The sequence below is a fragment of the Ranitomeya variabilis genome, chromosome 1 (genome assembly GCF_051348905.1).
Source record: "Ranitomeya variabilis isolate aRanVar5 chromosome 1, aRanVar5.hap1, whole genome shotgun sequence".
NCBI classification, from domain to species: domain Eukaryota; kingdom Metazoa; phylum Chordata; class Amphibia; order Anura; family Dendrobatidae; genus Ranitomeya; species Ranitomeya variabilis.
In genome coordinates, this window is record NC_135232.1 from 836,601,553 (window position 1) to 836,623,957 (window position 22,405).

The 22,405-nt window shown below is 48.1% G+C and overlaps 1 protein-coding gene across 2 annotated transcripts in view; it reads left to right on the forward strand.

The window, feature by feature from the left end:
- Positions 1-2,136: 2,136 nt before the first annotated feature.
- The window catches only part of CDS1 (CDP-diacylglycerol synthase 1), a 119,908-nt gene continuing 99,639 nt past the window's right edge, over positions 2,137-22,405 (forward strand). The window contains exon 1 of one of the 2 annotated variants that reach the window (XR_013218310.1): positions 2,137-2,464. Coding sequence is in view for 1 of the 2 variants with exons in the window: in XM_077275798.1 (XP_077131913.1) it covers positions 2,402-2,464 (63 nt within the window). In the remaining variant the exon portion in view is untranslated. The remainder of the gene's footprint in view (positions 2,465-22,405) is intronic. The other variant, XM_077275798.1, reaches the window with a different exon arrangement.

The following is a 22,405-nucleotide window of genomic DNA, read 5'->3' on the forward strand; positions in this document are numbered from 1 at the left end:
TCTGTTTCCCACTCCTCAAGGCCCTGTACCTGTTTCCCCTTCCCCAGGACCCTGCACTATTTCCCCTTCCTCAGAGCCCTGTACTCCTGTTCCCCCTCCTCAGAGCCCTGTACTCCTGTTTCCCCCTCCTCATGGCCCCATACCCGTTTACCCTTCCCCATACTCCTGTTTCACCTTCCTCAGGACCCTGTACTATTTCTCCCTCCACAGAGCACTGCACTCCTGTTTCCCCTCCTCAGAGCCCTGTACTATTTCTCCTTTCTCAGATCCCTGTACTCCTGTTTCCCCTTCCTCAGAGCCCTGTACTCCTGTTTCCCCTTCCTCAGAGCCCTGTACTCCTGTTTCCCCTTCCTCAGAGCCCTGTACTCCTGTTTCCCCTTCCTCAGAGCCCTGTACTCCTGTTTCCCCCTCCTCAGGGCCCTGTACTCATGTCTCCCCCTCCTCAAGGCCCTGATCCCATTTCCCTTTCCCCATGCTCCTGCTTCCCCTTCCTCAGGACCCTGTACTATTTCCCCCTTCTCAGAGCCCTGTACTCGTTTCCCATCCTCAAAGCCCTGTACTCCTGTTTACCCTTCCTCAGAGCCCTGTACTCCTGTTTCCCCTTCCTCAGAGCCCTGTACTCCTGTTTCCTTCCTCAAGGCCCTATACTCCTGTTACCCCTTCCTCAGAGCTCTATACTATTTCCCCTCCTCAGAGCCCTGTACTCCTGTTTCCCCTTCCTCAGAGCCTTGTACTCCTGTTTCCCCTTCATCAGAGCCCTGTACTGTTTCCCCTTCCTCAGAGCCCTGTACTCCTGTTTCCCCCTCCTCAGGGCCCTGTACTCCTGTTTCCCTCTCCTCAGGGCCCTGTACTCCTGTTTTCCCCTCCTCAGGGCCCTGTACTTCTGTTTCCCACTCCTCATGGCCCCATATCCGTTTCCCCTTCCCCATAGTCCTGTTTCTTCTTCCTCAGGACCCTGTACTATTTCCCCTTCCTTAGAGCCCTGTACTCCTGTTTCCCCCTCCTCAGGGCCCGGATCCCATTTACCCTTCCCCATACTCCTGTTTCCCCTTCCTCGGGACCCTGTACTATTTCTCCCTCCTCAGAGCACTGTACTCCTGTTTCCCCTCCTCAGAGCCTTGTACTCCTGTTTCTCCTTTCTCAGATCCCTGTACTCCTGTTTCAGCCTCCTCAGAGCCCTGCACTCCTGCTTCCCCCTCCTCAGGGCCCTGTACTCCTGTCTCCCCCTCCTCAGGGCCCTGTACTCCTGTCTCCCCCTCCTCAAGGCCCTGATCCCATTTCCCCTTCCCCATACTCCTGCTTCCCCTTCCTCAGGACTCTGTACTATTTCCCCCTTCTCAGAGCCCTGTACTCCAGTTTCCCCTTCCTCAGAGCCCTGTACTCCTGTTTCTCCTTCCTCAGAGCCCTGTACTCCTGTTTCCCCTTCCTCAGAGCCCTGTACTCCTGTTTCCCCTTCCTCAGAGCCCTGTACTCCTGTTTCCCCTTCCTCAGAGCCCTGTACTCCTGTTTCCCCTTCCTCAGAGCCCTGTACTCCTGTTTTCCCCTCCTCAGAGCCCTGTACTCCTGTTTCCCCTTCCTTAGAGCCCTGCACTCGTTACCCCTTCCTCAGAGCCCTGTACTCCTGTTTCCCCTTCCTCAGAGCCCTGTACTCCTGTTACCCCTTCCTCAGAGCCCTGTACTCCTGTTACCCCTTCCTCAGAGCCCTGTACTCCTGTTTCCCCTTCCTCAGAGCCCTGTACTCCTGTTTTCCCCTCCTCAGGGCTCTCTACTCCTGTTTCCCCTTCCTCAGAGCCCTCTACTCCTGTTTCCCCTTCCTCAGAGCCCTCTACTCCTGTTTCCCCTTCCTCAGAGCCCTCTACTCCTGTTTCCCCTTCCTCAGAGCTCTCTACCCCTGCTTCCCCATACGACTATTTCCCCTTCCTCAGGACCCTTTCTTTCTCGTGACCGTGTCTCTCCTGTGTCCCCCTTCCCTCAAGGACCCTGTACTCCTCTTTATCCTTCCTGAAACCCTGTTCCCCTTCTCCAGGACCCTGTACATCCCCATTCCCCTCCCCTCCTCCGCTTTCCGCAATGCTCCTTGTGTTGTGCTCTGTGTGTGTGAGCTCCGCCATGTCCCCGCCCTGCTGTCAGCAGTGCTGTGGGCGGGAGGAGGGCTGAATTGCAGGGGCAGCGCCACCTCCAGGACATCCCTGTGCCCTCACTTCTCCTGGTAACTAGTGACAACCAGCCGCTTATTCCTTCCCGCTCACCTCGGGAAGCCTGTCCCGAGCAGCAGAGAGGGGGGAGCCCGGCCCCGCAGCGTCTCGTGTGCCATGCTTCCGGGTGCAGCGTGCCCCGCCTCCTGCAGATCCCTGTGATCTCCTCGCACTTACCTGCGCCTCATCCTCACGCCGTGTGTGACATGTCCGAGCTCCGGAGGAGAGGGCCCTGCGCGGACGCCGAGCGCGACCACACCAGCGACAGAGTAAGTGCTTCCCCCTTCCTGGCGGCCGTGTCATTCTGTCACCTGTGTGCACGACGGCCACGGCCTCAGTCTGCGCTTGTGCGCTGACCTGACACATAAAGTTTATTCATGAAAACTAGGGCAGATAAAAAAGAATTGCTGTTGCCAGTAGCAACCAATGAGAGTATCAGTATCACTTTAGGAAGCCTCCTGATTGGCTGTTCCAAGGACAAACATGTTCTGTTTCCTCTGCATGGAGGAGTGCAGTAATGTCACTTTCCAGCATCTTGGCTGTGGACCTTAGGGCTCTGGACCTGTCATTTCCCGGAACGGACGGCGCTAAACCCATTTTCTGTCAAGTCTGATAGGTTCTGCCATGGAGGTGAAAAAAATGAACAGACCCTTGAAGTTGGAAATGTGATGTAGTTGTAGTGTTACAGTGGAGTGGCGAAGGTTACGGGGATCGGAAACCGAACATAATGGCACGTAGTGGACACAGTGGCCCAGGGACCGCAGTGACCGGTAATGGTCAGGTTTCCACCATGTTGTTTGTACCTACCTTTACTGGCAGTTTTCACTGGATCTGTATTATTTGTGTGAAATCAAGCAAAGTTTCTGACCCCTTCAGCTATTAACTCCCTAGAGGATGGCATTCTCTTTACGAGGGGGCATGAGATGGAGGGGGCTGGCTGCACAATTCTGTGGCAGCGTGGAAATAGCTGCATCTCTGCCCGGCTGATCTGTAAAGCGGCATTTCACTTTCATCAATCAGATCTGGTTGTTACAGAAAGGAAATGCTGATCGGGAAGGACGTCTTACATAACGGAGAGCCAGCGACTGCCAGTGGCGTCACCCGATCACGGCTTCTGCCTTAATTATTTGTGATGTCCTTATTGCATCTCTCAAGATCAGCTTAACCTCAGCGGCCCTGCAAGGCGTTAATGTGATGTACAGTATTTACTCACAGTGCCCCCACCAGTGACTTATGCAATGGCGACCTCAGAAATCCCACCACTGCTCGCAATTCATCGGAATCCCGGTAATATGCCCATTATACGTGGCATCATGTTGTATCTGTGGTGTAAAGGAAAGGCACGTATCATGGGTTAGACTCTTCGCACTCCTTCCTATTGGTAAAGATTCGGCCAAACATATGGCACCACTGCAGTGTACTCAGATTTTAGGGTCTTATTTCCTACACATGTAGTGTGCATGGGGGCGGCACTCTGCTATTACAGAAGGGGGCATTCTGTCTCAGCCACTGCTGGATGAGAGGCGGGGGGCATTCTGTCTCAGCCACTGCTGCATGAGAGGTGGGGGGCATTCTGTCTCAGCCACTGCTGGATGAGAGGCAGGGGGCATTCCGTATTTGCCACTTCTGGATGAGAGGCGGGGCCATTCTGTCTCAGCCACTGCTGGATGAGAGGCGGGGGGCATTCTGTCTCAGCCACTGCTGCATGGGAGGTGGGGGGCATTCTATCTCAGCCACTGCTGGATGAGAGGCGGGGGGCATTCCGTCTTAGCCACTTCTGGATGAGAGACTGGGGCCATTCTGTCTCAGCCACTGCTGGATGAGAGACGGGGGGCCATTCTGTCTCAGCCACTGCTGGATGGGAGGTGGGGGGCATTCTGTCTCAGCCACTGCTGCATGAGAGGTGGGGGGCATTCCGTCTTAGCCACTTCTGGATGAGAGACTGGGGCCATTCTGTCTCAGCCACTGCTGGATGAGAGACGGGGGCCATTCTGTCTCAGCCACTGCTTGATGAGAGGCGGGGGGCATTCTGTCTCATCCCCTGCTGGATGAGAGGCGGGGGGCATTCTGTCTCATCCCCTGCTGGATGAGAGGCCGGGGGCTTTCTGTCTCGGCCACTGCTGGATGAGAGGCGGGGGGCGTTCTGTCTCGGCCACTGCTGGATGAGAGGCGGGGGGCGTTCTGTCTCGGCTACTGCTGGATGAGAGGCGGGGGGCGTTCTGTCTCAGCCCCTGCTGGATGAGAGGTGGGGTGCGTTCTGTCTCATCCCCTGCTGGATGAGAGGCGGGGGGCGTTCTGTCTCGGCCACTGCTGGATGAGAGGCGGGGGGCGATCTGTCTCGGCCACTGCTGAATGAGAGTGAGAGGCGGTGGGGCATTCTCTCGGCCACTGCTGGATGAGAGGTAGGGGGCAATTTGCTACTGCTATTGATGGATGAAAGGTGGATGCCCCTGTCTTACTATCTAGGTAAAGGGGGGGGGGGCATTCTAATGCATATGGAGAAAGAGGGGACAAGCTGTTACCACTGGGGAAAAGTGTATCTGGGATATCAGACCCTGCTATAACTACTGCAGATAGTAATAGCAGCAGGCTACTCACCTACTATTGGGGGATTTAGTTGCCACTACTGTGTGATGTATGGCTGGTATCAAACATCCAATAGTCTGAGCTGGATCTGCTGGGAGCTTCATTGCTGGCTCCTAACTAAGATTTGTCCAGCCCTGCTGTATTGGTATGTGTACCCCAGTATCTGGCTTTGCGTTTTGGACGTCTGTGCAGAATACTTATACATCCCTACACCAACCAGTCTAGTATATGTGATCATACGTTTCCCACATCCAAATGGCCTTTTCACAAAAGGGACAGAACAGGGTCTCTATTACTTACTAGTAGTCGATATCAAACTTTTAAAGATCTGTTCTACATGACTTGGGATTTAAAGTTAAGCCAGATCTAAATTTGCACATGGCTGTTCTGTGGTTCTTACCCATCATTAGTACAAAGTAGGAGACTGCTTTTCTGAATAAAAGGCTTCTGATTGGGGGTTTAAAGGGGTTGTCCAGGTTTGGGATAAAAGTCTGCAGTTACTCTTCATGACTGTGTGCTGTCACAATTCCCCAGTGTGATCAGGTGGTCATGTGACCATATATGCAGTTGTGTGAAAGTGTCTGCCCCCTTCCTGATTTCCTATTCTTTTGCATGTTTGTCACAGTTAAATGTTGCAGATCATAAAAGAAATTTAAACATTAGACAAAGGTAACACAAGTAAGCACAAAATGCAGTTTTTAAATGAAGGTCTTTATTATTTAGGGAAAAAGAAATCCAAACTAACAGGGCCCTGTGTGAAAAAGTGATTTCCCTCTAAACCTAATAACTGGTTGGGCCACCCTTACCAGCAAGAACTGTAATCAATCCTTTGTGATAACTAGCATTGAGTCTTTTACAACGCTCTGGAGGAATTTGGACCCATTCATCTTTGCAGAATTGTCAAAATTCAGCCACATTGGAGGTTTCCAAGCATGAACCGCCTTTTTAACCCCTTAATCCCCGCAGCTGTTTTCGTTTTCGTTTTTTGCTCCACTTCTTTCCAGAGCCATAACTTTTTTATTTTTCCGTCAATATGGCCATGTAAGGGCTTGTTTTTTGCGTGACGAGTTGCATTTTTGACACCAAACATGTCTAGGTTCTTTTTTATCTAAGTGGTGAAAAAAAATTCCAAAATTTACTAAAAAAGAAAAAAAAAATCGCACCATTTTCCGATAACCGTAGCGCATTTTTCGTGATCTGGGGTTGGGTGAGGGCTTATTTTTTGCGTGCCGAGCTGACGTTTTTAATGATACCACTTTTGTGCAGATACGGTCTTTTGATCGCATCTTAACGCAATGTCGCGTCGGCCAAAAAACCATAATTTTGGCGTTTTGATTTTTTTCTATTCGCCACGGTGGGTGCTGTACCCACTAGAGAGAGGGGATCCGCCCTAGGAACAGGAAACCTACAGAGAGATAAAAGGGGCGGCCCCCCCTCGCTCATCCGTTGGTTTCCTGTTCCTAGATGGGAACCCACAGAGAAGAATATCTAGTGATTAACCATGAAGAGGAAAACCCTCCTGGACTGCCGCCTGTACGACTCTGCTGAGCGGCAGGGGCTCTAGAGCGGGTAACAGTCGGGGGAATAATCCTGCTGGCTCCCCCCTCCTCTGAATTCATTACGGGCTCTGGTATCTTCAACAGTCTCCCTGCTGGGACACTGTTGTATAGTCCACCGCACGAAAGCCGGTAAGTGCTGCCATGGTCAGTAGTAGCTCCGGGCGAGCTGAGCTGTGCCTCCTTTCTCTTGTCCCCCCCAAGGTTGGCGGCATAGTGTGGCTGCAGGCGTGTGCTGAGTGCCGCGAGAGTTGTCTGTGCAGTGTGGCTGCAGGCGCGACTCTTACCCCTCAGTAGCAGTGTCTTCAGCCGTGCTGTGGAACATGGATACGCGCACATGCGCTGTAGCGTTGGCGTCCCGGAAGTGATTGTTGAACTTCCGGGGGCGCGGGGTCAGACTGGCGTTTCCTGTGAAGACGCCATGTTTTTCCGGTGCGGTGGGTCCAGTATATCCTGACGGCGCCTTTTCCTATGGAGAGGAAAAAAAAAAAGGAAAGGAGGGGGGTGTGTTTGATCGGTAGCCTACACTATATGAAGCAGATTAGCGTTGAAAGATGTGCGCAAACATGTCGTCTCAGGAGGATATTGCTGAGCGCCCACTGGAGGAGTTAATTCTACCTAGTGGTGATGCCAGGAGGAAAGGTAGTGGACACTCGAAAGTGAGTGATTCCACTGAAAAATCGGGGAAGAACAGAGGATCAACCCGTTCTACACCCCAGGCCAGCTATACAACCCTACAGCCGGTATATGATCATATTTCCGGGTGAAGCTAAAGATCTCTTCATTGAGGCTTATGGTACTCTCCTCTGCTCTTATTTTTTCATAGGCAAAAAAGACTGGTAAAACTAAACATAGGCAGTGTGCGTTATGTGCTGAACCCCTGCCTGACTCGTATATAAAAAGGTTTTGTCAAAATTGTATAAGTAATACCTTACAACAGGAGGGATTGGTCAAGATGGATGATATTCGTCTTATGGTCCGTGAAGAGCTTCAGTCCTTAAGTAGTGGCCCTTATATGAATATGAAGAGGAGAAGCAAAAGAGCACCATCACCTAGAGCAGATACATCTGCAGAAAGTGGGGAAATTGATTCTGACGTCTCCCAGGCTTCGGGTTCCTCAGAGGAAGAGGACTATGTGTGTTTCCCTACTGACAGTATAAATAATTTGGTAAAAACCCCATTGTGTTTCTTACAGATATCAGAATCCAAGGAACCTCAAACGTAGCAAGACGTTATGTTTGCAGGTCTCTCCCAGCGAAAGGGTCATGTATTTCCTGCAATTCAAACCATTAAGGACCTTGTTAAAAGGGAATGGAATAGACAGGGACAGAAGGGATTTGTACCTGTATCTTGTAAAAGGCGTTACCCCTTTGACGATGATGACTTGGCCACCTGGGCTAAAGTGTCTAAAGTAGACGTGGCAGTGGCATCCACTTCTCGCCGCTCCTCTTTGCCTGTAGAGGACGCAGGCTCTCTATCTGATCCAATGGACAGGAAATCAGATGTGCTTCTAAAGAGATCATGGGAAGCTTGTATCACTGCATTTAAACCAGCGATTTCGGCCACATGCACTGGCAGGTCTATGCTGGTTTGGCTAGACCAGCTAGAGCAGAACATTAACAATGGTATCTCCAGAGAAAAATTGCGTGTCTGTATTCCCTTGATTAACCCTTTCACGACATGCGCAGTAATAGTACGGCGCATGTCGTGTCTCCCCCTTTGATGTGGGCTCCGGCGGTGAGCCCACATCAAAGTTGCGACATGTCAGCTGTTTTGTACAGCTGACATGTGCGCGCAATAGCGGCGGGTGAAATCGCTATTTACCCGCCGCTATTAACCTGTTAAATGCCGCTGTCAAACGCAGACAGCGGCATTTAACGACCGCTTCCGGCCGGGCGGCCGGAAATGACCTCATTGCCGACCCCCGTCACATTATCGGGGGTCGGCGATGCATCAGGATGGTAACCATAGAGGTCCTTGAGACCTCTATGGTTACTGATGCCGGCCTGCTGTGAGCGCCCCCCTGTGGTTGGCGCTCACAGCACACCTGCATTTCAGCTACATAGCAGCGACCTGATGATCGCTGCTATGTAGCAGAGCCGATCAGGCTGTGCCAGTTTCTATGAAGCATGGCACAAGTAAAAAAAAAAATATTTTTTTAAAATATGAAAAAAATATAAAAAATATAAGTTTAAATCACCCCCCTTTCGCCCCATCCTAAATAAAACAATAAAAAAAAATCAAACCTACACGTATTTGGTATCGCCGCATTCAGAATCGCCCGATCTATCAATAAAAAAAAGCATTAACCTGATCGCTAAACAGCGTAGAGAGAAAAAAATCCGAAACGCCAGAATTGCGTTTTTTGGTCGCCGTGACATTGCATTAAAATGCAATAACGGGCGATCAAAAGAACGTATCTGCACTGAAATGGAATCATTAAAAACATCAGCTCGGCACGCAAAAAATAAGCCCTCACCCAACCCCAGATCACGAAAAATGGAGACGCTTCGGGTATCGGAAAATGGCACTTTTTTTTTTTTTTTTTTAAGCAAAGTTTTGAATTTTTTTTCATTGCTTAGATAAAAAACAACCTAGACATGTTAGGTGTCTATGAACTCGTAATGACCTAGAGAATCACAATGGCAGGTTAGTTATAGCATTTAGTGAACCTAGCAAAAAAGCCAAACAAAAAACAAGTGTGGGATTGCACTTTTTTTGCAATTTCACGGCACTTGGAATTTTTTTCCCGTTTTCTAGTAAAAGAGATGGTAAAACCAATGGGGTCGTTCAAAAGTACAACTCGTCCCGCAAAAAATAAGCCCTCACATGACCATATTGATGGAAAAATAAAAAAGTTATGGCTCTGGGAAGGAGGGAAGTGAAAAACGAAAACTCAAAAACGAAAAAGGGCCGCGACTTGAAGGGGTTAAGGGTGCTGCGGCCTTTTTATCAGATGCCTCAATAGACTCTCTCTGATTAGCAGCCAGAATGGCTTATCTAACTAATACAGCTCGTCGTGCATTGTGGTTAAAGAATTGGAAAGGGGATGGTCAGTCTAGAGCTAAGCTGTGTGTCATACCCTGTCAGGGTCAGTACCTTTTTGGGACTGTTTTGGATGATATCTTGACCAAAGCGGGTGAGAGGAAGAAAGGGTTTCCTAACCCTTTTATTCCTTCTTACAGAAGGGCGTTCAGAAAGCCACCATTTGGCAAAAGGAAAGACTTTAACCCCTTAACGACCTTTGACGCATACGCTGCGTCATGAAAGTCTGTGCCAATCCGACCTATGACGCAGCGTATGCGTCATGGAATGATCGCGTCCCTGCAGATTTTACCTGATCTGCAGAGACAGGGGGAGTGGTGCTTCAGCCCAGGGGGGGTGGCTTCACCCCCCCGTGGCTACGATCGCTCTGATTGGCAGTTTCACTTTCAACAGCCAATCAGAGCGATTTGTAATATTTCACCTAAAAAACTGGTGAAATATTACAATCCAGCCATGGCCGATGCTGCAATATCATCGGCCATGGCTGGAAATACTCAAGTGACCCCCCCCACACCCACCGATCGCCCCCCCAGTCCTCCGTTATGGGGTCCGGTCCCCTCCGTCCGCCTGCCGGCTCCCCCGTCCTCCTGTCCGCTCCCTCCTTGTTTGTATTCACCCCCCCTGTGCTCCGATTACCCCCCCTGTGCTCCGATCCACCCCCCCACCACCCCTTCATACTTACCGATCCTCCCGGTGTCCGTACGTCTCCTCGCTGGGCGCCGCCATCTTCCAAAATGGCGGGCGCATGCTCAGTGCGCCCGCCGAATCTGCCAGCCGGCAGATTCCTTACAGGTACATTTTGATCGCTGTGGTAGGTTCTATCACAGCGATCAAAATAAAAAAAATAATAAATAACCCCCCCCCCTTTATCACCCCCATAGGGACAATAATAAAATAAAGAAAACATTTTTTTTTTTTTTTCGTTTTCCACTAGGGTTAGGGTTAGAACTAGGGTTAGAACTAGGGTTAGGGTTAGGGGTAGGGTTAGGGTTACGGGTAGGGTTAGGGTTAGGGTTATGGCATGTGCACACAGTGCGGATTTGGCCGCGGATCCGCAGCGGATTGGCCGCGGATCCGCAGCGGATTGGCCGCGGATCCGCAGCGGATTGGCCGCGGATCCGCAGCGGATTGGCCGCGGATCCGCAGCGGATTGGCCGCGGATCCGCAGCGGATTGGCCGCGGATCGGCCGCGGATCCGCAGCGGATCGGCCGCGGATCCGCAGCGGATCGGCCGCGGATCCGCAGCGGATCGGCCGCGGATCCGCAGCGGATCGGCCGCGGATCCGCAGCGGATTGGCCGCGGATCCGCAGCGGATTGGCCGCGGATCCGCAGCGGATTAGCCGCTGCGAATTCGTAGCAGTTTTCCATCAGGTTTACAGTACCATGTACACCTATGGAAAACCAAATCCACTGTGCCCATGGTGCGGAAAATTCCGTGCAGAAACGCTGCGTTGTATTTTCCGCAGCATGTCAATTCTTTGTGCGGATTCCACAGCGTTTTACACCTGTTCCTCAATAGGAATCCGCAGGTGAAATCCGCACAAAAAAACACTGGAAATCTGCTGTAAATCTGCAGGTAAAACGCAGTGCCTTTTACCTGCAGATTTTTCAAAAATCGTGCGGAAAAATCTCACACGAATCCGCAACGTGGGCACATAGCCTTAGGGTTAGGGTTGGAATTAGAGTTAGGGTTGGAAATAGGGCTAGGGTTGGAAATAGGGTTAAGATTAGGCTTGTGGTTAGGGTTACGGATAGGGTTAGGAGTGTGTTGGGGTTACAGTTGTGGTTAGGGTTGGGATTAGGATTAGGGGTGTGTTGGGGTTAGTGTTGAAGTTAGAATTGAGGGGTTTCCACTGTTTAGGCAGGGGTCTCCAAACGCAACATGGCGCCACCATTGATTCCAGCCAATCTTGCGTTCAAAAAGTCAAATGGTGCTCCCTCCCTTCCAAGCCCCAACGTGCGCCCAAACAGTGGTTTACCCCCACATTTGGGGTACCAGCGTACTCAGGACAAACTGGGCAACAACTGTTGGGGTCCAATTTCTCCTGTTACCCTTGCAAAAATAAATTACTTGCTAAAACATAATTTTTGAGGAAAGAACAATTATTTTTTATTTTCACGGCTCTGCGTTATAAACTTCTGTGAAGCACTTGGGGGTTGAAAGTGCTCACCACACAACTAGATAAGTTCCCTTGGGGGTCTAGTTTCCAAAGTGGAGTCACTTGTGGGGAGTTCCTACTGTTTAGGCACATCAGGGGCTCTGCAAACGCAACCTGACGCCCGCAGAGCATTCCATCAAAGTCTGCATTTCAAAACGTCACTACTTCCCTTCCGAACCCCGTGTGCCAAAACAGTGGTTTACCCCCACATATGGGGTATCAGCATACTCAGGAGAAACTGGACAACAACTTTTGGAGTCCAATTTCTCCTGTTACCCTTGGGAAAATAAAAAATTGTGGGCTAAAAAATCATTTTTGAGAAAAGAAAAATTATTTTTTATTTTCATGGCTCTGCGTTATAAACTTCTGTGAAGCACTTGGGGGTTCAAAGTGCTCACCACACATCTAGATTAGTTCCTTGGGAGGTCTAGTTTCCAAAATGGGGTCACTTGTGCGGGAGCTCCAATGTTTAGGCACACAGGGGCTCTCCAAACGCGACATGGTGTCCGCTAATGATTGGAGCTAATTTTCCATTCAAAAAGCCAAATGGCGTGCCTTCCCTTCCGAGCCCTGCCGTGCGCCCAAACAGTGGTTTACCCCCACATATGGGGTATCATCGTACTCAGGACAAACTGGACAACAACATTTGGGGTCCAATTTCTCCTATTACCCTTGGGAAAATAAAAAATTCTGGGCTAAAAATCATTTTTGAGGAAAGAAAAATTATTTTTTATTTTCACGGCTCTGCGTTCTAAACTTCTGTGAAGCACCTTGGGGTTATAAGTGCTCACTATGCATCTAGATAAGTTCCTTGGGGGGTCTAGTTTCCAAAATGGGGTCACTTGTAGGGGAGCTCCAATGTTTAGGCACACAGGGGCTCTCCAAACGCGACATGGTGTCCGCTAACGATTGGAGCTAATTTTCCATTCAAAAAGTCAAATGGCACGCCTCCCCTTCCGAGCCTTGCCGTGCACCCAAACAGTGGTTTACCCCCACATATGAGGTATCGGCGTACTCAGGAGAAATTGCCCAACAAATTTTAGGATCCATTTTATCCTGTTGCCCATGTGAAAATGAAAAAATTGAGGCTAAAATAATTTTTTTGTGAAAAAAAAAAAGTACTTTTTCATTTTTACGGAACAATTTGTGAAGCACCTGGGGGTTTAAAGTGCTCACTATGCTTCTAGATAAGTTCCTTGGGGGGTCTAGTTTCCAAAATGGGGTCACTTGTGGGGGAGATCCAATGTTTAGGCACACGGGGGCTCTCCAAACGCGACATGGTGTCCGCTAAAGATTGGAGCCAATTTTTCATTCAAAAAGTCAAATGGCGCTCCTTCCCTTCCGAGCCCTGCCGTGCGCCCAAACAGTGGTTTACCCCCACATATGAGGTATCAGCGTACTCGGGACAAATTGTACAACAACGTCCATGGTCCAGTTTCTCCTTTTACCCTTGGGAAAATAAAAAAATTGTTGCTAAAAGATCATTTTTGTGACTATAAAGTTAAATGTTCATTTTTTACTTCCATGTTGCTTCTGCTGCTGTGAAACACCTGAAGGGTTAATAAACTTCTTGAATGTGGTTTTGAGCACCTTGAGGGGTGCAGTTTTTAGAATGGTGTCACTTTTGGGTATTTTCAGCCATATAGAACCCTCAAACTGACTTCAAATGTGAGGTGGTCCCTAAAAAAAATGGTTTTGTAAATTTTGTTGTAAAAATGAGAAATCACTGGTCAAATTTTAACCCTTATAACTTCCTAGCAAAAAAAAAAATTTGTTTCCAAAATTGTGCTGATGTAAAGTAGACATGTGGGAAATGTTATTTATTAACTATTTTGTGTCACATAACTCTCTGGTTTAACAGAATAAAAATTCAAAATGTGAAAATTGCGAAATTTTCAAAATTTTCGCCAAATTTCCGTTTTTTTCACAAATAAACTCAGAAATTATCGACCTAAATTTACCACTAACATGAAGCCCAATATGTCACGAAAAAACATTCTCAGAATCGCTAGGATCCGTTGAAGCGTTCCGGAGTTATTACCTCATAAAGGGACACTGGTCAGAATTGCAAAAAACGGCCAGGTCATTAAGGCCAAAATAGGCTGGGTCATGAAGGGGTTAAAGATCACTGGCGTAACAAAGAGTTCAAACAGAAGCGGGACCTTTTCAATAAGCGTCCCTTCAGATCTGCTGATAGATCCCGTTAATCTTATTCTACCAGTATGAGGTAGATTGCTCCAATTCACTAATCAATGGAAGGAAATAACAACTAATTCCTGGGCCATAGATCTAGTATCTTTGGGCCTGACCTTAGGGTACATTCACAAATAACGATTTCGTTAACGATATCGTTGCAACGTCACGCTTTTTGGTGACGTAGCAACGATCCCGCTAACGATCTCGTTATGTGTGACAGCGACCAAAGATCAGGCCCCTGCTGGGAGATCGTTGGTCGTAGGGAATGATCAAGACCTTTATTTGGTCGCTGATCACCCGCTGTCATCGCTGGATCGGCGTGTGTGACGCCGATCCAGCGATGTGTTCACTTGTAACCAGGGTAAATATCGGGTTACTAAGCGCAGGGCTGCGCTTAGTAACCCGATATTTACCCTGGTTACCATTGTAAAAGTAAAAAAAAAAAAAAACCACTACATACTCACATTCTGATGTCTGTCACGTCCCCCACCGTCAGCTTCCCGCACTGACTGTCAGTGCCGGCCTTAAAGAAGAGCACAGCGGTGACGTCACCGCTGTGCTCGGCCGGCGCTTTACGGCCGGCACTGACAGTCAGTGCGGGAAGCTGACGGCGGGGGACGTGACAGACATCAGAATGTGAGTATGTAGTGTTTTTTTATTTTTTTTTTACTTTTACAATGGTAACCAGGGTAAATATCGGGTTACTAAGCGCGGCCCTGCACTTAGTAACCCGATGTTTACCCTGGTTACCCGGGTGCTGCAGGGGGACTTCGGCATCGTTGAAGACAGTTTCAACGATGCCGAAATCGTTCCCCTGATCGTTGGTCGCTGGAGAGAGCGGTCTGTGTGACGGCTCCCCAGCGACCACACAACGACTTACCAACGATCACGGCCAGGTCGTATCGCTGGTCGTGATCGTTGGTAAGTCGTTTAGTGTAACGGTACCTTTAGACTTTTTCCGGACACCTCCGGATTCCTTCCTGTTGACTTCCCTAAAATCTAAACCACAGCAGGAGGCGTTGAAATTAAGTCTCTCTTAGCCAAACGGGTGTTAATAGAGGTTCTGTTATCTCAAATGGGGAAGAGATTTTACTCCCTCTTATTCCTGATCACCAAACCTGATGGATCCTTCAGAACTGTAATAAATTTAAAGAAATTAAACACCTTTTTAAGATCCAGGACTTTTAAGATGGAGTCCATACGTTCAGCTATAAAAAAAATCTGTTTCCCGATTGCTATATGGTGGTCCTGGATCTTAAAAGGAACCTGTCCCCCCCCCCCCCCCCCAGTCGTTTCAAACTAAAAGAGCCACCTTGTGCAGCAGTAATGCTGCATTCTGACAAGGTGGCTCTTTTAGTTCTGGGTGCTGCAACTTGAGAAATAATCAGTTTTATCATTTGTCTGAAGTACCTGGTCCTCAGTCAAGTGGGCCGGCCTTTCCCCCCTGCTTCAGACAGTACACAGCTGTGATTCCCAGCCCCGCAATGTGAATAAATCATAAGTCACTGCGGGGCTGGGATTCACAGGCAGGGCAGCCGCGCAGGCGCAGTCAGCTGGACTGCATATGAGGAAAGACGGCCAGCACTCACTGCGCCTGCACCAGGCAGGGGAAAAGAGCGCAGGCGCCAGCTATTTTGAAAACAGCGGTGAGGAGGAGGCGGCGCCAAGAAGATGTGAGTGACAGCAGTGTGCTGTCTGAGGCAGGGGGGAATCGCCGGCCCACTTGACTGAGGACCAGGTATTTCAGACAAATTATAAAACTGATTATTTCTCAAATTACAGCACCCAGAACTAAAAGAGCCACCTTGTCAGAATGCAGCATTACTGCTGCACAAGTGGCTCTTTTAGTTTGAAACGACTGGGGGGGGTGACAGGTTCCCTTTAAAGATGCTTATTATTATCTTCCTATACACCAATCACACCAACAATTCCTCAGGGTGGCGGTAGTAATGGACGGTCAGATTTGTCATCTGCAGTTTAAAGCTATGCCCTTTGGGTTGTCTATGGCTCCGAGGGTTTTTACCAAATTATTATTAGAGGTGATGTCTTTTCTAAGGGTAAAAGATACACTGATCATTCCGTACCTAGACGACCTACTAATTGTAGGTAAATCCCCCCTTCAGTGTAAACAGAGGTTGGAGGAAGTTATTAATTCTCTGCAAAGACTTGGCTGGAGTATCAATTGGGAAAAATCCAGACTCCAGCCGGTAACATGTGAAAAATTTCTTGGACTCCTTCTAGACTCAGTAAGCCAGGAATGTATGCTTCCTGAGGATAAAAAGACATCCATAATTAATAAGGTGAACCTAGCGATTGAGAAACGTAGTATGTCATTAAGAAGTGCCATGTCCTTGCTAGGTTCATTAACTTCATGTATTCCTGCGGTTCAATGGGCACAGTTTCATACTATCATACTAGACAACTACAGAGTTTTGTATTAGAGGAGGACATTAAAAGACGGGGACATTTAGATCAGACAGTATTTTTAACTTTAGATGTAGTTCGTTCCCTTACATGGTGGTTGGACTGGGAAAATCTCTCGAGGGGAGTTCTTTGGGTAATAACTCCTTCAAACCTAGTGACCACAGACGCTAGTCCAGAGGGCTGGGGTGCACATTTTTAGGAGCAGATTGTTCAGGGTCTTTGGTCTAGAACAGAATCTTGCAATTCTTCTAATGTAAAAGAATTAAGAGCAATATATTATTCCATACTCCACTTTCTTCCTCAGCTGCGAGGCTCCCATACAAGGGTCCTTTCCGACAATACCACCGCGGTTGCCTGCCTAAACCATCAAGGGGGTACGCGGTCGGACACTCATGAACGTTACATCAGACATCATGAATCTAGTAGAAAATCATCTTTTGTCCCTATCGACAGTACACATCAGAGGTATAGACAATTTTCATGCCGATTTTCTCAGCCGCCACACCCTTCATCAAGGAGAATGGATGCTCAACAAAAAGATCTTCAGACTGATAGCTGGCCGATGGGGGGTGCCTCAGATAGACTTATTTGCAACAAGATCCAACCGACAGGTCAGAACATTCGCCTCGTTGTGCAGAGAGGACAATCCGGATAAATTCGATGCCCTTCAAGTCCATGGACATTCAGTCTAGCTTATGCCTTTCCCCCATGGAATCTTCTACCCATAGTTATCAGAAAAATAAGGGAAGAAGGGGCAAGAGTGCTGTTGATAGCTCCATTTTGGCCCAAGAGGCCATGGTTTTCATGGCTCAGGGCAATGTCGATTACAGACCCTTGGATTCTGCCTCAGACCGAGGACCTGCTATCTCAAGGGCCATTTTTCCACCCTCAAGTAAAGGGAATGAACTTGACAGTCTGCAATTTGAGAGGCAGTTATTAAATCTTAGAGGATTCTCTAAAGGGTTGATAGATACCCTCATGAAAAGTAGAAAACCATCTACTACAAAGATTTATGTCAGAGTCTGGAGAAAATTTCTCGAGTTCCACACAGCACAATTTTCTTCTGAAATACCCATATTTTCAATTTTGGAGTTTCTGCAGAAGGGACTGGAGTTAGGTCTCTCTGTAAGTACTCTAAAAGTTCAAATTTCAGCGCTAGGAGCTCTCTTCAATTATGATATTGCAGGTGATAGGTGGATATCCCGTTTTGTATCTGCATGTGAACGGTCAAAACCGATCCGTATACCTCAGGTCGCACAGTGGGATCTAAGTTTGGTCCTAGACGCATTAACAGACAGCCCTTTTGAACCCCTTCATACAGCCTCATTAAAAAATATCTAATTAAAGACGGTATTATTAGTAGCATTTGTATCTGCTAGGAGGGTAAGTGATCTCTAAGCCTTGTCAATAAAGGTACCGTTACACTAAACGACTTACCAACGATCACGACCAGCGATACGACCTAGTCGTGATCGTTGGTAAGTCGTTGTGTGGTCGCTGGGGAGCTGTCACACAGACAGCTCTCTCCAGCGACCAACGATCAGGGGAACGACTTCGGCATCGTTGAAACTGTCTTCAACGATGCCGAAGTCCCCCTGCAGCACCCGGGTAACCAGGGTAAACATCGGGTTACTAAGTGCAGGGCCGCGCTTAGTAACCCGATATTTACCCTGGTTACCATTGTAAAAGTAAAAAAAAAAAACAGTACATACTCACATTCTGATGTCTTGTCACGTCCCCCGGCGTCCACAGGGTTAAAACTGCTTTCGGCAGGAGCGCTGCTAATATGCACGCGCTGCTGCCGAGAGCTTCCCTGCACTGAATGTCTCAGCGCCGGCCGTAAAGCAGAGCACAGCGGTGACGTCACCGCTGTGCTCTGCTTTACGGCCGGCGCTGACACAGTCAACCCTGTGGACGCCGGGGGACGTGACAAGACATCAGAATGTGAGTATGTAGTGTTTTTTTTTTTTTTTTTTTAACTTTTACAATGGTAACCAGGGTAAATATTGGGTTACTAAGCGTGGCCCTGCACTTAGTAACCCGATGTTTACCCTGGTTACAAGTGAACACATCGCTGGATCGGCGTCACACACGCCGATCCAGCGATGACAGCGGGTGATCAGCGACCAAAAAAAGGTCCTGATCATTCCCATCGACCAACGATCTCCCAGCAGGGGCCTGATCGTTGGTCGCTGTCACACATAACGAGATCGTTAGCGGGATCGTTGCTTACGTCACCAAAAGCGTGACGTTGCAACGATATCGTTAACGATATTGTTATGTGTGACTCAGCCTTAAACCCTCCGTTTTTATCAGTAACATCTTACAGAATAATTTTAAAGACGGACCCGTCCTATCTTCCTAAAGTTGCTACTAAGTTTCATAGATCCTAAGAGATCTTCCTGCCTACTTTTTATAAAGATCACTCAACTCCAGAGGAGGAGAAACTTCATACCCTAGATGTTAAGAGGACTATTCTAGCCTACTTAGAGAGGACTAGGGACTGGAGGAAGAGTAGGGCTCTCTGTGTCTTTCCAGGGTAAGAACAAAGGCTCCAAAGTCACAAAGAATACGTTATCACGCTGGACCAGAGAAGCCATAATTCTGGCATATAAAGCTAAAGGAAGAGATCCTCCACTACATGTGGGAGCACACTCTACAAGGGCTTTGTCGACTTCCTGGGCGCAGAAGGCAGATGTGCCAATAGACCTTATCTGTAAGGCCGTAGCCTGGTCTTCGCCTAGTACTTTTTATAAGCACTATAGATTAGATCTGTCTTCCTCCTCTGATCTAGCCTTTGGAATATCGGTCGTTGACACGGTGAACCCACCCAAATTATAGTCTCTGTAAATCTCTCTAGTGGGTGCTGTGGTGGCGAATAGAAAATACCGGATTACTTACCGGTAATGCTCTTTCATAGAGCCCACGACAGCACCCACTCACATCCCTCCTTTTTATAGCAGCACAAGGTGCCTTGGTGGTGAGGTGTTAGTAAGTAAGAAGATATAGTATAAGTTTGTAAATATGTACATATTGCTGAGCCTATTAACTGAAGCCTGGCGGCGGTTCCTCCTATTCTTTCTAATACAACTGAGGAGCGAGGGGGGGGCTGCCCCTTTTATCTCTCTGTAGGTTTCCTGTTCCTAGGGGCGGATCCCCTCTCTCTAGTGGGTGCTGTCGTGGGCTCTATAAAAGAGCATTACCAGTAAGTAATCCGGTATTTTCTCGCTACGCCGTTTAGCGAACAGGATAATCCTTTTTTTTTAATTGATAGATCGGGCGATTCTGAACTCGGCGATACCAAATATGTGTAGGTTTGATTTTTTTTTTTATTGTTTTAATTTGATTAGGGTGAAAGGGGGGTGATTTGAACTTTTATATTTTTTATATTTTTAAACACATTTTTTTTCCTTTTTTTTGGCATGCTTCAATAGCCTCCATGGGAAGCTAGAAGCATGCACTACATGATCGCCTCTGCTACATAGAGGTGAAGCACAGATCATCTCTATGTAGTAGAAATGCAGCATTGCTATGAGCGCCGACCACAGGGTGGCACTCATAGCAATCTGCCATCAACAACCATAGAATTCTCAAGGAGACCTCAGGTTGTTATGGCAATACACCGATGACCCCCGATCATGTGATGGGGGTCAGCGGTGCGAGCGCTTCCGGTCGCTCTTGTTAAATGCTGCTGTCAGAGTTTGACAGCGGCATTTAACTAGTTAATGGGCAGGGGTGAATCGCGATTCTGCTCGCGCCCATTGCGGCCACATGTCAGCTGTTGAAAACAGCTGACATGTCGCAGCTTTGAGGTGGGCTCACCGCCGGAGCCCATCTCAAAGCTGGGGATACTGCCAGCTGACGTACTATCCTGTCAGCTTTTCTTAAACCATTCAGAGGTGGACTTGCTGGATCATTATCCTGCTCCATAACCCAAGTGCACTTCAGCTTGAGGTCACAAACAGATGGACGGACATTCTCCTTCAGGATTTTTTGGTGGACAGCAGAATTCATGGTTCCATTTACCACAGCAAGTCTGCCAGGTCTTGAAGCAGCAAAATAGCCCCAGACCATCACCATTGCCACCACCATATTGTACTGTTGGTATGATGTTCCTTTTCTGAAATACTGTGTCACTGCTATGCCAGATGCAATGGGACATATATCCAGGTCTGTGGAGTTGGAGTCGGTATAAAATCGACCGACTCCTAAAATATATAATAAATTGGGTACAGTAGCTCAGTGCAGGGTGTGGTGTAAATGTTTTCATAATTTGGGAAAGCTATAAATTGTCCTATAAATGTCTGTTCTGTTCCTCATTCAAGGATCTCGGTTTTTAGTTGGGATGAATCTGTGCTGTACATAAATTTATGTACATGCTCAGTAGTGAGGCAGTGCTGGGGAGTTGGAGTCAGAAGTTAGGGAAATTGAGGAGTCGGATTTGGTGGTTTGGCTTACCGACTCCACGGCCCTGCATACACCTTCCAAAAAACATCAACTCTTGTCTCCTATTGTCAATAGTATTCTCCCAAAAGTCTTGGGGATCATGAAGATGCTTTCTGGCAAAACTGAGATGAGCCTTTATGTTCTTATTGCTAAGCAGTGGTTTTCGTCTTGAAACTCTGCCATGAAAGCCATTTTTGCCCAGTCTCTTTCTTATGGTGAGTCATGAACACTGACTCTAATTGAGGCAAGTGAGGCCTGCAGTTCTTTGGATGTTGTTGGGTTTTTTGTGACCTCTTGGATGAGTCGTCGCTGCCATTGTGGATAATGGCTCTTATTGTGGTTTGCAGGAGTCCCAAAGCTTTAGAAATCTCCAGACTGATAAATCTCAATTACTTTGTTTCTCGTTTGTTTCAGAATTTCTTTGGATCGCGGCATGATGTCTAGCTTTTGAAGAGTTTTTGGTCTACTTAACTTTGTCATGCAGATCCGATTTAAGTGATTTCTTGATTGAGAACACGTGTGACAGTAATCACAGTACTCCTCTTCCCACAGATGTTGGAAGTTAATTTATGTTTTAAGGGGGGGGGGGGGGCAATCACTTTTTCACACAGGGCCCGGTAGGTTTAAATTTCTTTTTCCCTTAAGGTACCGTCACATTAAGCGACGCTGCAGCGATAGCGACAGCGATGCAGATCGCTGCAGCGTCGCTGTTTGGTCGCTGGAGAGCTGTCACACAGACCGCTCTCCAGCGACCAACGATGCCGAGGTCCCCGGGTAACCAGGGTAAGCATCGGGTTGCTAAGCGCAGGGCCGCGCTTAGTAACCCGATGTTTACCCTGGTTACCAGCGTAAAAGTTAAAAAAACAAACAGCACATACTCACCAGCGCGTCCCCCAGCCTCTGCTTCCTGACACTGACTGAGCTCCGGCCCTAACAGCACAGCGGTGACGTCACCGCTGTGCTTTCACTTTCAGTTTAGGGCCGGCGCTCAGTCAGTGTCAGGAAGCAGAGGCTGGGGGACGCGCTGGTGAGTATGTGCTGTTTGTTTTTTTAACTTTTACGCTGGTAACCAGGGTAAACATCGGGTTACTAAGCGCGGCCCTGCGCTTAGTAACCCGATGTTTACCCTGGTTACCAGTGTAAAATATCGCTGGTATCCTTGCTTTTGCTGTCAAACACGGCGATACACGGCGACCTAGCGACCAAATAAAGTGCAGACCTTCTAGCAGCGACCAGCAATTTCACAGCGGGATCCAGATCGCTGCTGCGTGTCAAATACAGCGATATCGCTATCCAGGTCGCTGCAACGTCACGGATCGCTGGCGATATCGCCTAGTTTGACGGTACCTTTAATCATAAAGATCTTCATTTAAAAACTGCATTTGGTGTTTACTTGTGTTATCTTTCTCTAATCTTTAAATTTGTTTGGTGATCTGAAACAATCAAGTATGACAAACATGCAAAAGAGTATGAAATCAGGAAGGGGGAAACACTTTTTCACACTACTGTATGTGATTTGCATACTTGTGATCACGTGACTAGTCGTGGTTGGATTCTCTCAATAGAAGTGGATTGAGAGAAAAGGGATGAGACTATTTGGGACACAAGTGCAAGTAAGAAAATGGCATACATTTGATCAGGTGGGCCGTCCGTTCGCACCAGGAATACTTGTAAACTGTGACAGTTAGTTACAATTTGGCAGTCACGCAGAGTGACTACAGACTTTTATCTCGAGCTTGAACAGCCCCTTTAAGAAGACTGCCAAGCTGTTGTAGGGAACGCTATAGACCATGGAAT